Source organism: Octopus bimaculoides, chromosome 1 (genome assembly GCF_046866305.1).
Source record: "Octopus bimaculoides isolate indiv1 chromosome 1, ASM4686630v1, whole genome shotgun sequence".
Classification (NCBI taxonomy): domain Eukaryota; kingdom Metazoa; phylum Mollusca; class Cephalopoda; order Octopoda; family Octopodidae; genus Octopus; species Octopus bimaculoides.
The window spans coordinates 108,080,416-108,095,669 of NC_142928.1; the positions used below are offsets into that span (position 1 = coordinate 108,080,416).

Genomic DNA, 15,254 nt, shown 5'->3' on the forward strand with positions numbered 1-15,254 from the left:
TATATATATTATATATATATATATATATATATTATATATATATATATATATATATATATACATATATATATATATATATATATATATATATATATATATATATATATATACGTATATATATATATATATATATATATATATACATATATATATATATATATATATATATATATATATATATATATATATATATACGTATATATATATATATATATATGTATATATATATATATATATGTATATATATATATATATATATATATATATATACATATATATATATATATATATATGTATATATATATATATATATATATATATGGGAGAATATACAAAAAATAACAACAGACGAGGACAGGTGGTGTAAATAACAAAAGTATATATTAGTATGACGCTCGGGAATACGGAAAGTCTTTGACGTTTCGAGCTACGCTCTTCAACAGAAAGAATACGGAGACAAGGAGAAAAACACGGAGAAAAAAAAATTGAATAGTGTTCAGTCAACGGTCAATCATAATAATGGCCGATCATAACAATGACTGACCGGAAGTTACAAATTCGTATTTCAGGAGAGCTAAGAAAGGGGGAGATAACAAACGGTGATCGGGAACGAGGGGCTGTGTGTGGGAGGTAGACTGCTGGTGATCTTGACGTATGTAGTGTGAAAATGGGGGAAGGGAGAAAGGAAGAAAGTAGTTGGTCAGTTGTAGTGTGTGCGTGGTGTGATGCGAGGGTATTGGTGTGGTGTGCGTGGTGTGATGCAAGGGTATTGGTGTGGTGTGATGTGAGGGTGTTGGGAGGTGGGGAAGGCATGGGTGGAGTGTGGGGTAGAGGTAGGGGTAGGTGGGTAGGGTGGGGTATGTGGGTAGGGGTGGGTGGTGGGTGTAAGGAATTGGATGGGGTTGAGTGGGAAGGTAGAGTAGGAGTGTGTTGGGGTGTGGTGGGATGAGCTTATGAGGGGGTGTTGACGAGGAGGGAGAAGGGGAAGGTGGATGTAAGAGAGGGGGAAGATGGGTATGGGAGGGGAGAGGAAGAGAGGAGAGAGGGTGGGTATAAGAGAGGGAAGGGGGATTGAGAGAGGGGGAAGGTGGGTATTGGGGGAGAAAGAGAGGAAGAGAAAGAGGGGAAGAGAAAGAGAGGAAGAGAAAGAGAGTGAGAGAGAGGGAAGAGGGGTATGGGGGGGAAGAAGAAAGGAAGAGAAAGAGAGTGAGAGAGAGGGGAAGAGAGTGAGAGAGTAAGGGTGAGAGAGTAAGAGAGTAAGAGTGTAGAGAGTAGGAGAGTAGGAGTGTAGAGAGTAAGAGTGAGAGAGGGGGGAGTACGGGAGAGGGGGGGAGGGGGAGTACGAGAGAAGAGAGTGAGAGAGAGTAAGAGAGAGGAGAGAAAGAGTAGGGGTGAAGAGAAGTGGGAGTGGAGAGAAGTATGAAGAGAGGTACAAAGAAGTAGGAGTCGGAGCAGGAGGTGGGGGAGGGGAGAGATGGGTGGTAGGAGGGAGGGTGGGGGAGAGAGACAGGAGGAGGGGGTTAGATGAAGAGTGGAGGGGAGTTGAGCCCATGTGGCGCAAAGGAGCGAAGATAGAAGATTAATCCCTGTTCACGGCGCAAACGGGAGTCCGGATGGCCCCTGTGCATGGACAATCCAAACACAGACAGGTGTTGCCGCAAGGAGTGGCCGGCAGAACGGAAGTGGCGTGACACCGGGGTGTCATTGCCGACGTTGATATCTCGGAGGTGTTCCGCGAATCGGTCGGCCAGGCGCCGCCCCGTTTGTCCGATGTACAGGGATTGGCAGAGAGAGCAGGAGAGGCAATATATGATGTTGGTAGACGTGCAGGTGAAGGAGTCGGTGATGCGATAGGGTCGGTGATGGGTGCTGGTGAGGAGGGTGGTGTTGGAGAGGTAAGGGCAAGTGCGGCAGCGTGGACGGGAGCAGGGGAAAGAGCCAGGTTGGGAGGTTGGGTTGGGGAAGAAGCTGTGGACCAAGAGGTCCCGTAGGTTGTGGGCTCGTTTGAAGGAGGGGAGGGGTCGATTAGGGAAGATGTGGGAGGTGGAGGGGTCGGACTGGAGGCGCCGAAAAGCTCGGAGAATGGAGCGTTGGAGGGGTAGGGTGGTGGGATGGTAGGTGAGGGGAAAAGGGAGGCGGGAAACGGCAGGGCGGGTTCGGGGGGAGAGAGCAGATGCACGGTCCACAGAACGTGCTCTGGCAAGGGCGGTGTGGATGGTGGTGGGTGGATATCCACGCAGGCTAAAGTGGTGAGCCATGAGTTGAGACTGAGTCTCAAAGTCATGGCTGTCGCTACAAAGTCTGCGTAGACGGAGGAATTGGGAATAGGGGATGGAAAGTTTTGTGTGTCTAGGGTGGGAGGAGGAGAAGTTGAGATAGGAGTGTGAGTCTGTGTGTTTGTAGTGGATGGAGGTGCTAAGGGCGGAGTGGAGGATGCTGACCGAAATGTCGAGAAAGGGGACAGAGGTGTCAGAGACAGTACAGGAGAAGTGGAGGGCAGGATGGAAAGATTGAACGAAAGAGAGGAACGAGTCAAGATGTTCGCGGGAGAGAGAGGTGGCACCGATACAGTCGTCGATATACCGACCGTATAGTTCGGGAGTGGGACCAGTGAAACTGGAGAATATTTGGGCCTCAACATAACCAACGAAGAGGTTCGCGTAGTTGGGGCCCATTCTCGTCCCCATGGCCACTCCCGAGACTTGCTGGTAGATATCTCCCGCGAACGAGAAGCAGTTGAGAGATAGGACAAGTTCGGCCAGACGAATGAGTGTGGAGGTGTCGGGTTGTGGGTTGGGGCGTTGGTCTAGAAAAAACTTCAGGGCACACAGCCCCTCGTCGTGGGGGATCACTGTATAGAGGCTCTGGATGTCTAGAGTGAAGAGAAGCTTAGAAGGGCCGGGAGGGAAAGAGAAAGAGTTGAATAGACGAAGCGCGTGGTTAGTGTCATGAATGTGGGAAGGGAGAGAAGCCACTAGGGGGGCGAGGACCCGGTCTAGGTATTTTGAGATAAGCTCGGTGGGGCAGTTGCAGGCGGAGACGATGGGGCGGCCAGGGTTGTTCGGTTTATGGATCTTGGGGAGGAAGTAAATGGTGGGGGTGCGTGGGGTACGAACAATAAGGTTGGAGGCGGTGGCGGGGAGATGGGAGGAGAGGATGAGGTCATGGATAGTGGAGGACACAGTCTGTTGGTAGCTGGGCGTGGGGTCGGAGGGCAGAGGGCGGTAGAATGAGGTATCTCGAAGTTGACGGAGAGCTTCGGCCTCGTAGAGGTCCGCGCGCCATACTACCACGGCTCCACCCTTATCAGCCGGTTTTATGATGATGTCCGTGCGGCGTCGGAGGGATCGAAGGGCCGAGAGTTCGGCTGGGGAGATGTTGAGTCGAGATGGACGCCTGGAAAAGTTAAACCGGCCCACAGCGCGTTGGCAGGCGCCCGCGAAAAGATCAACTGCCTGTTTCATCAACCAAAAACTTCCACCACTTCCTTTTTAAAACCCCAAAATGTTTCATAATTTATACAGCTTGTCAATATCAGTGTTGTTGGTTATTTTGCATACATCAGCTGATTCATTTAATAGGCCAGCTGCTTGCTTACTTTATCTGTTTTTCATGTTTACAGCTAGACATCCAACAGAACACAGGTGTTTGCATTTGAAATGCTAGAAATAACAGCCAAATTACATTCTATTTCAGTAAATAAAGTAGGGATGCAGTTGAGAATGTGGCCTAAATTACACTGTGATTATAAGTGTACCAATCACAGCTGAATAACAACAATAAGCGTTCCAAAAAAATCATTTTCTCTAATTATTGAATATCCATTGCCTTACCATCTCATATTTTACTGTATTATAGCTTCAAATTTCTGAACAAAATATAAAATATACATTTAAAAGAAAAGGATAATTTATATAAATATCATACCACTTCAAATTGTTCAAATGCAAATTTAAACCCTTCCTTGAAATTTGCCATATCATGGGCTGTGAGATTTTCTACAGCTTTTGTGAGAATCTAGTAAAATAAATGGTAATTAGAATTTAACAAACAATAGCAACAATATGAATAACAAAATTTTATGATAGAAATAATAATCTTTTCATGTGGCAGTCCCATGAAAGGGAAGAATGCTACTGTTATTTAGCCCTAGGAAACATTGTTTCCAGTTGCCCATGGCACATTTTCTGTGTCCTTATGTTTTCAAAGGGGAGATAAGCACCTCTACCCAGCAAAGCCAGCATCAAGAGACTATTTTCAGAGTCATTGCTCACCATCAGTCTGAAGTAGCATGGCTTGCTAGCTTTATTCTTTACTATGAGCATATAGCTCTTACAAAGAAGGCATAAACAAAGACAGACAACACAATATAGTGGGGTACATAAAACATAAAAGAAAGAAAATATACCAACCTTTTTATTTCTGTAATTAGCTTGCACAAATGTGTCGTTGAAACAACTGACAAAACTTGCATCTTTTGAAAACTGGAAATGAAATAGAATTGTTCTGAGTAGACTTTAAAAAACTATTACAACGTTAAGTTTTACTTTAATTCTTTGTTCTAAGTAGAAAGAAACTACAGCTATATATAAATTTAACCTCCAGAGTTCTAAGAACTCTACCTTAGCAAAAATCATGTAAACAAGGTTCAAAAGATGAATAATGTTAATTTGCTATGAGAATCTCCAAAAGAAGGTTGCCCTGCTTCTTAAACACACTTCCAATAACAAAATGGCAATAAAAAGTGATATATCAAGAAAAGTGTTTAAAATTAAGCACTTTGACTACATGACTCACCATAAAACATTAGATTAGTTGTTCCCAGTCTAAACATTGCTTAGTATACTCAACATATTAACAAAACCCTCTTCAAACAAATCCACAAGAGTGCACTTACATAAAGGAACTAACTCCATATTTCAAAAAAATCTTTTCTTATATAGATTCTACAATTTTACATACTGAGATTTCATGTCCTAAATGCTAATTACAAAACAGGCCACCAAAATGGCATAAGCAGATCTACAGAATATATTCACTAACATGTACACATATATTTCAAGTACTACTTATTATATGTAAGTGACTTTCTTACATAGAAGAAATATTTCCTATCTTTGACAACATGCAATTGCATATTTTTAGAAACTGTATTTTGGTATTAAATAGTTTTGTCTATAAGAGACCTATTTTTAAGTGATAGAAATTACTATATTTACATGAAAATAAGAGCAAATAATTATTTCTTACATGAGCAATATTTACAAAATCATTCTCTCCCAGAGTATCCAATAAAGATTTCACTGCCACCTTAATAAGCTGAAGGGCTTGCCCATGCACACTGCCACTCCTGCAAAAATATGAGAAAATGGTTTTATACAAATATAACTGCATAAAAAATGCATGTGCTATAATATATGGATTCATATCATGGTTAAATGAGTACAGGTGAGTTGGACATATGGAGTGAAAAACAGTCTTTTAAAATTGAAGATAAGTAGACATAGTAGTTTAAGCTGGTTATTTTACCAGAAATTATTGTGTGTAGGACCTAGTTGCTTAAGCAATGTTACATAGTAAAGAAGGTGTTAAGCTTTTGAGAAACATGTCACTAGATAAGAAGGCCAGTACACATCAGATTCAAACCAAGAAAGTATTTAGAGGTACATAATGTTAAAACTTTAATTATTCAGTGCTCCTGTTATTTACAGTTATATTTTAAAGCTGAATGGTCTGAGCCAGCAAACTAATATTTTTACTACTGAGTAGTGTAACTGATGAATATAGATGTTGATCAGAAAATGATGTACATAAACAATTGTTAAATTAAGCTCAGTAACCCAATTTGACAATGTTATGTAAATATTAATTAAGTTCATTAATAATCATTCTTGTGCTTTGGTTAAAAGAAAATGACCTGCATTGTAATACTATTCACATTATTTGAAATATTACTCACATTCTCATTTATCTGAAAATTATTTGAGCAGTGACGAAATTAATGAAGATAGTTTTTAATACATAGAAAGTTTGAAGACATGAATGAAAGAATGATGCTGATATATGAAGGAAATGTTTTCAATTTAACATTATTAAGAACAATAGAATTGTTCAATTGCTAAAATAAAACTAATACTGAAAAATATCTATGAATTTAAGCTTAGAAAACTAGATGTGATGAGGAAATCAGAAACAGACCTTATTAAAAATTGTTAATATTTTTAATTTGGTGAAATAAGAGATAAACAGATACTTTAAATTTTGGTAGTAATGATGATCTATATATGTTAAATGTTAAAAATTATACTTACGTGTCAATAATAATCATCATGTCTTTGGGTGAACTTGCTCCTTGAGTATACCTGACATTAAAGTGTTAAAAACGATATGGAATAAATTATGAAAATATACTAAAAAGCAATAAATGCAAATTTTAAAATATAAAATATTTTTAAAGTACAAACTAAAACCAAAGGTATAGTTTTCATCATCTTTTTCTACTACCATAGAGCTCATCCATAAACTATTTTCATCTAGCAATGAAATATACTGACTTTGTACATGTCAATGCTGCATATTAGCTGTAGAAAGCCAATGATATTCAAGTTTTAAAAGAAGCAGCTTCAAGAGCAGTAGCATTAACATTTGTATATTTATTGTATTTAGCATACCAAAGCAATCAACTATATATTATGACTTTAGATGTCAATGTTGTGTGTGCCTGTTTGCAAATACTGCACTATATATAGTGAAATTTATGTGAGATTTTGAATGTCAAAATATAAGAAAACTAAAAATGAATTGAATATATCCAGTTTATAAAAGTTAACTAAAACATTCTATATGAATAAAATCATTCTTTACAGTTTCTCTTTTTTTTTTTTTTTAGTTATAAGAGCTTACCACCATAAAAAACATTGTTTAACAAGCTAAAAAGAATATACAACACAAAAACAACTTTGTAATCTCTATGGTTATAATCACATCACTTGAATGTCATCTACAAGTACAATATATGAAAACAAGTCAACAAAAACAGCCTTCTCCAACTAAAATTCACAGAAAAATATGAAGTTAATGCTTACTGTTATAGGCTATACACTTTTACACCATATTACCTACTTGCAATTAAGTGGAGGGGTTAATTTAAATGTCAAATATTTTGTCTATGGACATAGAACAATACAAGTAACAGAATTTTGAACCCTGGTTCTTATGGCCAGTGTCCTATTGATTGAACCAGTTAAAAAAAATAAAGAGAATTACAGAAGGTATAATGAACTAAATGAAAAGGTAAACTATAAAATTTAGAATGCAAACATAAACAGGTTTAAATAATATATAAAATGGAGAAGTATAATAATGATATGAGGCCAGTAACAAATTCAGAGAAAAAAGAGGTAGGTTAATTTGTTTGATCCCTAACATCTATTCCTAAATTTTTTTCAAACTAATCTATATTTAATTTACCAGTAAAAACATTTTTTCATTTATCAAATGTAATACTAAATAATGACAATCTATTCATCTCCTGCCAGCATGGAAAGCAGATGTAAAACAATAATGATTATTATTATTATTATTATTATTATTATTATTATTATTTAGAAAGGATGCTAATTGAAAACAACGCTTACAAAAAAAATGTCTTTTATCCATTTAACAACTTGGGCTAACAATAAGAAAAATTTAACCATTTCAAAATTTAATAATTCTCACCATGGACGTCTACGCACATCAAAAAGATCAACACTACCATGTGTTCTCCATCTGCTTGCTGCAATAAAAACAAGGAATTTATAAATTCTGGAATGAAAGAACAGTTCATTGCTTATATGATTTGATAAACACTAATTTATTTACAAATTTAAATTATACTACTTTTGTTTATGTGGGTTAATATTGGACTTTGACCAAAGCTGTTTAATACCAAGAATTTGTTCAGTTTTGCTTAAATACATATAGAATAGGATTGCAGGTATAGCTGCATGGTTAAGAGGTTTGTTTTAAAACTACATGATTTGAAGTTTGATTCCATTGTGTGACATCTTGGTTAAAACATCTTAGATTGCCTCAAGTTGACTAGTACGTTGTCAAAGGAATTTGGTACATGAAAACTGTTGAAGCTATAGGATATATTACATCTTTTGCCATATATTAGCTAATGATGTGAACATCAAAGAAAAACTAGTACTTTTTGAATGAAGTTCACCAAGTTGTAACTGCTTCCCCATCACTCGTTTTGGCAGAAATGCAATTGACTAATGATTGCTACTGGAAACATGTAACCCATGATGTCATTAGTCATGAATTATGATACAAATAAAATAAATTATTTAGGAATAAACACGTCTGGTATTTTGGCTATGTGGATATAAGATGTCAATCATATAGTTTAAGTTGAGCTGCTTCATTGTAAGGTATATTGTTCTGAAGTTTATAATTTAAAATATGTTGAAAACTATTTTGTTTCTACATTATGAAAGTTGTCAAACTCTGCAAACACTAGTTTAGCTTCACTTATGTTGTTCACTTCAACCAACTGGTCTAATTTATGTATGTATACAATGTAGGTAACTGAACTGAAGTTCTAAAACCAAGAATATTCAAGAGTCTTAAAACAGTAATACATTGGATAGAAAGGTTCAATGAGTCAAATATTAAATAGAATACTTTATGGCTTTAAACTATAATAGATTGAAGGACTTGGATAAATTAGTAAGAATAGCAGAGAAGACATAGTTTGTATACTAAAAGAAGATAGAAAAATATAATTAGAATTATGTTATAAAGTGATTGGTTTATTGAACGGTTAGTTAAGAATTATTGGATAGTGAAGTAAATAAGTGATTAGAAGCAAGTATATACACATGTACAGTTCAATTTGCAATATTTATACTTAAGCTGTATGATACATTTGTTATAAATTTTTTATATATTTTTTTTTCTTGTAGATTTTAGAATTGTTATAAATTTCTTCAGTTTCCAAATACCCTGGCTTTGGTAGTTTTGGCACAAGTAGTTGAAGATGTGAGTGAATGAAAGATTTCCTTCAGGCCTTAGTTGTATATTTCTAATTTAGCTAAGCCCTAAAGTTATTGAATCTCTGAGTTTTTCCTATATCTAGCAGAAGAAAGAGGTTAAAGTAACGGCCTAGTGGCAAGTGTGTTGTTTCTGTTCTGAGAGGTTTTTGAAGGTCAATTTTTTTGAAAACCGTTCATTTCCAGAGAGTTTGTATGATATTGGAGTCTCGGTGTTACTTAAGGTTGTTGTGACATACTATATGGCTGTTGTTAGTTATTGGTGCTGCTAATTAATTTGTAGAGTATTTTCTGTTTATGTGGTTTACATTCAATATGGATGTTTGCCAGTTTTTAGCTCTTCTTTGGTTTATTTGGTTTATCATTTTCTTGTTAAGTTGTTTGATGCTGAGTTTTACTTCTGATGTATTTGCAATGATTCCTAGTTTTTATCAATTTGGAGACTTCAGTCATATAACTAGGGAAGTATTTTTCTGTCTTGCTTGTGAATATGTTCTTTGAAAGCCTCTATAATTTTGCTGAGTGGATAGAAGAGTCATTAGTGCATCAAAAAGAATGCTTTATAGTATTTGTTCTGGTTCTCTGAAGTCTGAGTTCAAATCATACCCCATGTTGTTGGGGTGGGACAGCGACACTTCTGTTAGGAACCATGCTGTCACTATGACAAGTAATACAATATCTGGATTCTGTGAACTGTAATTCTATCCTTTGATGGAGGTGATCAATGGTTCTTTAAGAAGTTTATGGGGTGTTTCATTTTGTTCATTGATATGCATGTGTGTTGTGATGATGAGAGGTAGATGGGTGAAACAGAGTTGCAGGAACATTTGCTATATTGTTGTAGTGGATTGGTGTATGGAGCAGAAAATAACACCTAGAAGAAAGTTGGAGAGGTATGTGGGTGTGTTGTTTAGAGAATAAAGAAAATTTATTTGTATTCTAGTACCATGCTTTGAAACTGCCTCTCATGACAGTGTATGTTAAAGTGGTGCATCTTTAAGTACAAGGGGAAGTCAAAAATTATCTGCACTTTCACTATAACATATCTTTATTATTGTCACACTGCCTTCTGCGCATGAGTGCTTATAGTTGGTACTATTGTGGTCACATGATAGAAATTGGAGTCTGATCGGGCCATTTTTTTTTCTGGCTTTACAGTGTAAGTATGGCTGCTCCACTAGCAATGTGCACCAAAGAAGAACAAAGAGCAGTGATTCAATTTCTCTGGTCGATAGGTGTCTCAGATGCTGAAATTCATCAGAGGCTTTTAACACAATATGGAGACAGTGCACTACTGCATAGAAGTATGTATGAGTGGATCGAGAAGTTTAAAAATGACTGGACAAGCATAACGCATGAAGAGGGAGCAGGACACCAGTCAACCTCCACCACTGACGAGAAGATTCAGCAAGCTCGAGTGATGTTAATGGTAAACTGGTTCACCATTATCATCTCTCAAATCACTGCTCTTTGTTCTTCTTTGATGCACATTGATAGTGGAGCAGCCATGCTTACACTGTAAAGCCAGAAAGAAAAGTAGCACGATCAGGTTCAAACTCTGATCACATGACCACAATAGTACCAACTATAAGCACTCATGCGCAGAAGGCAGTGCGACAATAATAGAGATATGTTATGGCAAAGTGCAGATAATTTTTTACTTCTCCTCATATGTAGATTAGCAGCACAGCTGGTAAGGTCTGTGGTAGTATGCAGCTGTTTATTATATACATGTACTGTTTTCATAGTCAACACTTATATTTCCAGCATGTTATACCCTATATGTTTTAAAATATCATTGCATAGCTTGGCCAAATTATTAAGTTATAACTTTTGCATTCTAAGTTTTTCCAAAATGAATTTCATATTTTTTCTTTTTTTGAATCATACCCCAAACATGTGCTTTAAATTTGTAACAGGACTTTACAAAATATTCTTACACTAAATTATGGCACTTATAAGACATCAGATCTGCTGTTTCATGCAAAAAATCTGATATCAGCAGAAAACAATTTTCTTTATTTCAAAATTGAAATATTTCACAAGTCATTAAATTTGACTATTGGCACAATTAGACTGGTAATATACTTTTATTGCCAACTTATTACTTTTAAGCATAAGCCATATTAGAGTAGAAAGAATTATTTGTGAATGAAGTCCATCTGACACCAAACAGAACATTTTCCATTTTTATGTAGTTTATATTTTATTTATGAATATGAATATAATTTAAGAATTAAAATAAAAATTAATTTACCGGGATACATTCTCATGAAACCACTCTGGCTTCCAAAATACTGCCACAATAACTTTTTATTTTTGTTATAATTATCTTCAAACACTTTATCAAGCTGTGCTGACCATCCTAATCCATTGAGTATGTCTATATCTGTAAATATATATAGGAAAAAAAATTCCATTAGCTTATCATACAAAATGTAAAATTTTTAAAAAATTGTGATATACATCCATAATAGTTCACTTTAGAATGAATACAATTGTATTTACTTGAAAAAAAAAAATCAAAAATAATACATCTCAAAGTAAAACACGTGCAAGTTTGGGGTATACATGTATATGCATGTATAAATGGCAAATTTTGAGCCAAAGTGACTAAACTGCAACTATTTTAAGAAAATATAAAATAGTATTTAATGTGTGAAGTGGCAAAGTCATTCATATGTGCACTATATACAAATAGATATCTCATTGCTTTACTGCAATTTATTGATATGATACTACTATTTTAAATGTCATAATAATTTCTCACTAAAATCTGAAAGAGTAAAAACACTGGTGATTTATACTCTTTTAGAACACTGAAGATCAAGAAGGTTGCATATACTGAATTTGTGAAACAGGTGGGGGTTTTTTTTTTCATGCTGAATTTTTCTCAAGATCTTTTGTTGAAAAATGTCATTATATTTTATTCAAATTGAAAAATAAATCAAGATGAACAGCCCGTTAAACTTGGTCAAGAAAACTAGTTCAGCTACATAATTCTCTTTATCGAGAAAGTTACAGGAATGTCATATGCAGTCTTCTTTGACAAGTGATATATTCCTACCAATATCAGTTTTTTATAATGATCAGTAAGCAGTATATTGTGACCAAGAAAATATCTGATACTTTAATTTCTTTTCATTGAATTAATTTAATAAAAAAAGCAAAAATGTTAGTTACTCTAGTGTAGCATGAAGAAAAAAATATTGTTTTAGGTTGTACTCTTCTTTGGATACATTAGCTATATAGATTTTCAAGATCTGATAATTAAATATGATCACAAGTGTTCGAGGCAAATTAATTACATTTATACAAGTGTATTAATAAGTCATGTTAAAGCAGTATAATAATCTACAAAATTTGTTTCATTATTTTTACATAATTTTGTAATAATAAAATCAAGTGTGAACACTCCCTTGCTTTCCAATTTATGTATTTAGGTTATGCATCTAATAGTGCCACCAAAAATAAAAAATAAAAAATAAAATATCCAATTGGGTTTTACACTTCAAAGAAACAAGCTTGTGTGTATTAGAATTCTTCAAACAAAAAAAATTTTGTGGTAGGGGTTGCAATGCTATGAAACATATTAATCATGTACAATGATTTTTTTTATGCTTTATAGATTTATTTTCCTTCAATTGACATATCAAGACATAATTCACATTTGGGAATTAATCAACAACACAATAAGCCTCAAAATATAGATTTTTTTACTTTCAAACATCTATTACTTTTAATATATCTAACACTTGCTCATGCCTGCAAAAAGAAAGGGGGGTCATGGTTAGAATGCTTTTGTTCATTGGTCTACTCAATCAAGCTAACCTGGAACTGAATATTGTATCTATTCTTATAACTGACTTGCTATGCATGCAGCAACAATATTTCAGTTAAATAAACCCATTACAAAACATTCTCAGTTTACTCCATTGAGACTGACACTTAAAACTGGTTGTTCAGTCATCTACTATTGTTTCATTTAAAAAGTTGGCAAATTATTCATACTGGATTTTAGTTTGGTTGCATATTTCATCATACAAACTTAGCATTAATCACATATAATCTATTTTACATTTCCAAACAAATATCTAAAATAGCTTAGCTGTTCTATTGCTGTGATTTTTTCTCTTTATCAAATAAAAAAAGTAAAATTTGAGACTAACAACCCACACTTCATTCATAGACAATATTACGGATAAACATCCATGGAAAGTAAAACTTGAATATGAATACAAAAATAATAGACATAATCAATATCAAGTAAAGGAGAGTGTCTAGAGTTCATAGTTGAGAAGTTCAAAGAACTGTTACCTATTCTGACAGGAAATAGATATTTTTTATGATAAAGGGACAGGCAATATACAGAATCAGCTCAAGTATATTTGGTGTAATAAAGTTACTGTTTCTATCATGTCTAGAATAGAATGGGATAAAAATGATGTGTTGTGTGTACAGTAGAGTTGGGAGGAGTGGCTAAATCTAGATTAGCTCCATGGATATTGAGATATTTATTGAAACAGAGAAGTTTATAATTTTAAGGAAATTGAGATAATTTATACTGACAGATTCTAAGGATGAGGCAATAAAGATAGGCTACTAAACTGAGTAGCAAAAAATATACATTAAAATGACTATAGATGAATTGATTGGATATCAAACCAAGACAAACCAGTGGTTTTAGTTCAGCAAATAGAAAGAAACATAATTGAATATTGGTTAATTGTATTAAGACAAAGTATCAACTAATACTAGTTAGAGTGACAAAACATTAGTCCTTCAGTTACCTAACATTAAATTAAATAATATCAGTTTTGTGCATGAAAAAGCATATAAACATTTTTTTAGCTTTTATCATTTACTTTGGACTGTAGCCTTCCTGGGTCACCACCTTGAAGGGTTGGTTTAACAAATTGACCCCAGTACTTTTAAGTCTGGTATTTATTTTATATGGGGATGCAAACAAAGCAACTCTAGTTGTCAAGGATTGGGAGGTACAAACACACATGCACACAGACACACACACAAAAGGCTTCCACACAATTTTACCTACCAAATTCTCTTACACGGCATTGGATGGCCTGGGGTTATAGGAGAAGACACTTGCCCAAGGTTTTGCGTAATGAGATTGAACTTGAAACCATGAGGTTGTGAAATGAATCTCTTAACCACACAGTCATGCCCAAAACAATATTGTAATAAATATAAAACAAATGTTTTATATCTTCTTTTTTTATTAAGATAAAGCATTTAACATAAAGTTAATATGAAAACAATTTGAGGAAAATATATGCAATCTCTATATATGGGGAGAAATGTTCCATATATAATTTTTCTTTCAACTGATGTATGAAGGTAGTCAAAATTTGGAAAAGGAAATATTGAAAATGTAGAGATCAACTGAATTTTTAGACAAAATATATTTCTCTTTTGGTATAGTTAAAAGAAAGTTGTGTTTATCTCTAGCCCTTTTAAAGCATAATTTACAAAGAAAATTAAAAGACATTTTTAATAAATGTAATTAATTTAATGATATAAGAGATATCTACATTAGTAAATGTCTTTTTCACTTATGAATTAACATCCAAAGAGACAGGAATTCTATCACCAAAAAGTCTAATTCAAAAACTTGAGGTAAAATTGAACCAAAAAGCTAAAGTATCAGGTCATGGATTTCCTTAGGCTTATTGCTGTCAGCAAAAATGAAATTTTGAAAAACAAAGTAAGATTGCATGACATTTGTTACACAGCTATGTAATTTGGACAATGAACCAACTCTGCTCATTGTTCCAAGATTGTTTTTGGTGTGACCACATTTTAAAATCTATTTGGAGGGATAAATATTAACTGAAAAGATTATCCTTTATAAATTTTTTTAAAAATTTGTTAATTATGTATTATACATTTTCTACTTGTTTTTCAAGTGACAAAAATAAAATACTCAAAACAAATTTTTGATATCACAATGTTTTCAAATTTATAATACATATTGCATGCAAAACATTTTCTTTTAATTTATCAATGCTCTCCTCCTCTAGAAACAGGCAAACAGGGATTATTTTCTGTAATTTGAAAAGATCTCATAAAAAACTATATTTTTTTCCATGCCACAGTTTCTTTTTAGTTGTTAGGGTCACTATGGGTGTTAATCCAGTCCTAACAGCGGCACTTGTGGGTCTCACAGATCTGGAAGCCAAGCCCCCAGATAAA

At 34.5% G+C, this 15,254-nt stretch overlaps 1 protein-coding gene across 14 annotated transcripts in view; it reads right to left on the reverse strand.

Moving 5' to 3' along the window:
• LOC106868291 (voltage-dependent calcium channel subunit alpha-2/delta-2) overlaps positions 1-15,254 on the reverse strand; it is a 222,500-nt gene that overhangs the window by 96,100 nt on the left and 111,146 nt on the right. For all 14 annotated transcript variants that reach the window (XR_016242737.1, XR_016242740.1, XR_016242739.1 and 11 more), the window contains 6 exons: positions 11,299-11,430; positions 7,720-7,777; positions 6,312-6,362; positions 5,251-5,350; positions 4,413-4,484; positions 3,928-4,017 (listed from right to left, as the gene is read on the reverse strand). Coding sequence is in view for 8 of the 14 variants with exons in the window: in XM_052969103.2 (XP_052825063.1) it covers positions 3,928-4,017; positions 4,413-4,484; positions 5,251-5,350; positions 6,312-6,362; positions 7,720-7,777; positions 11,299-11,430 (503 nt within the window). In the remaining 6 variants the exon portion in view is untranslated. The remainder of the gene's footprint in view (positions 1-3,927; positions 4,018-4,412; positions 4,485-5,250; positions 5,351-6,311; positions 6,363-7,719; positions 7,778-11,298; positions 11,431-15,254) is intronic.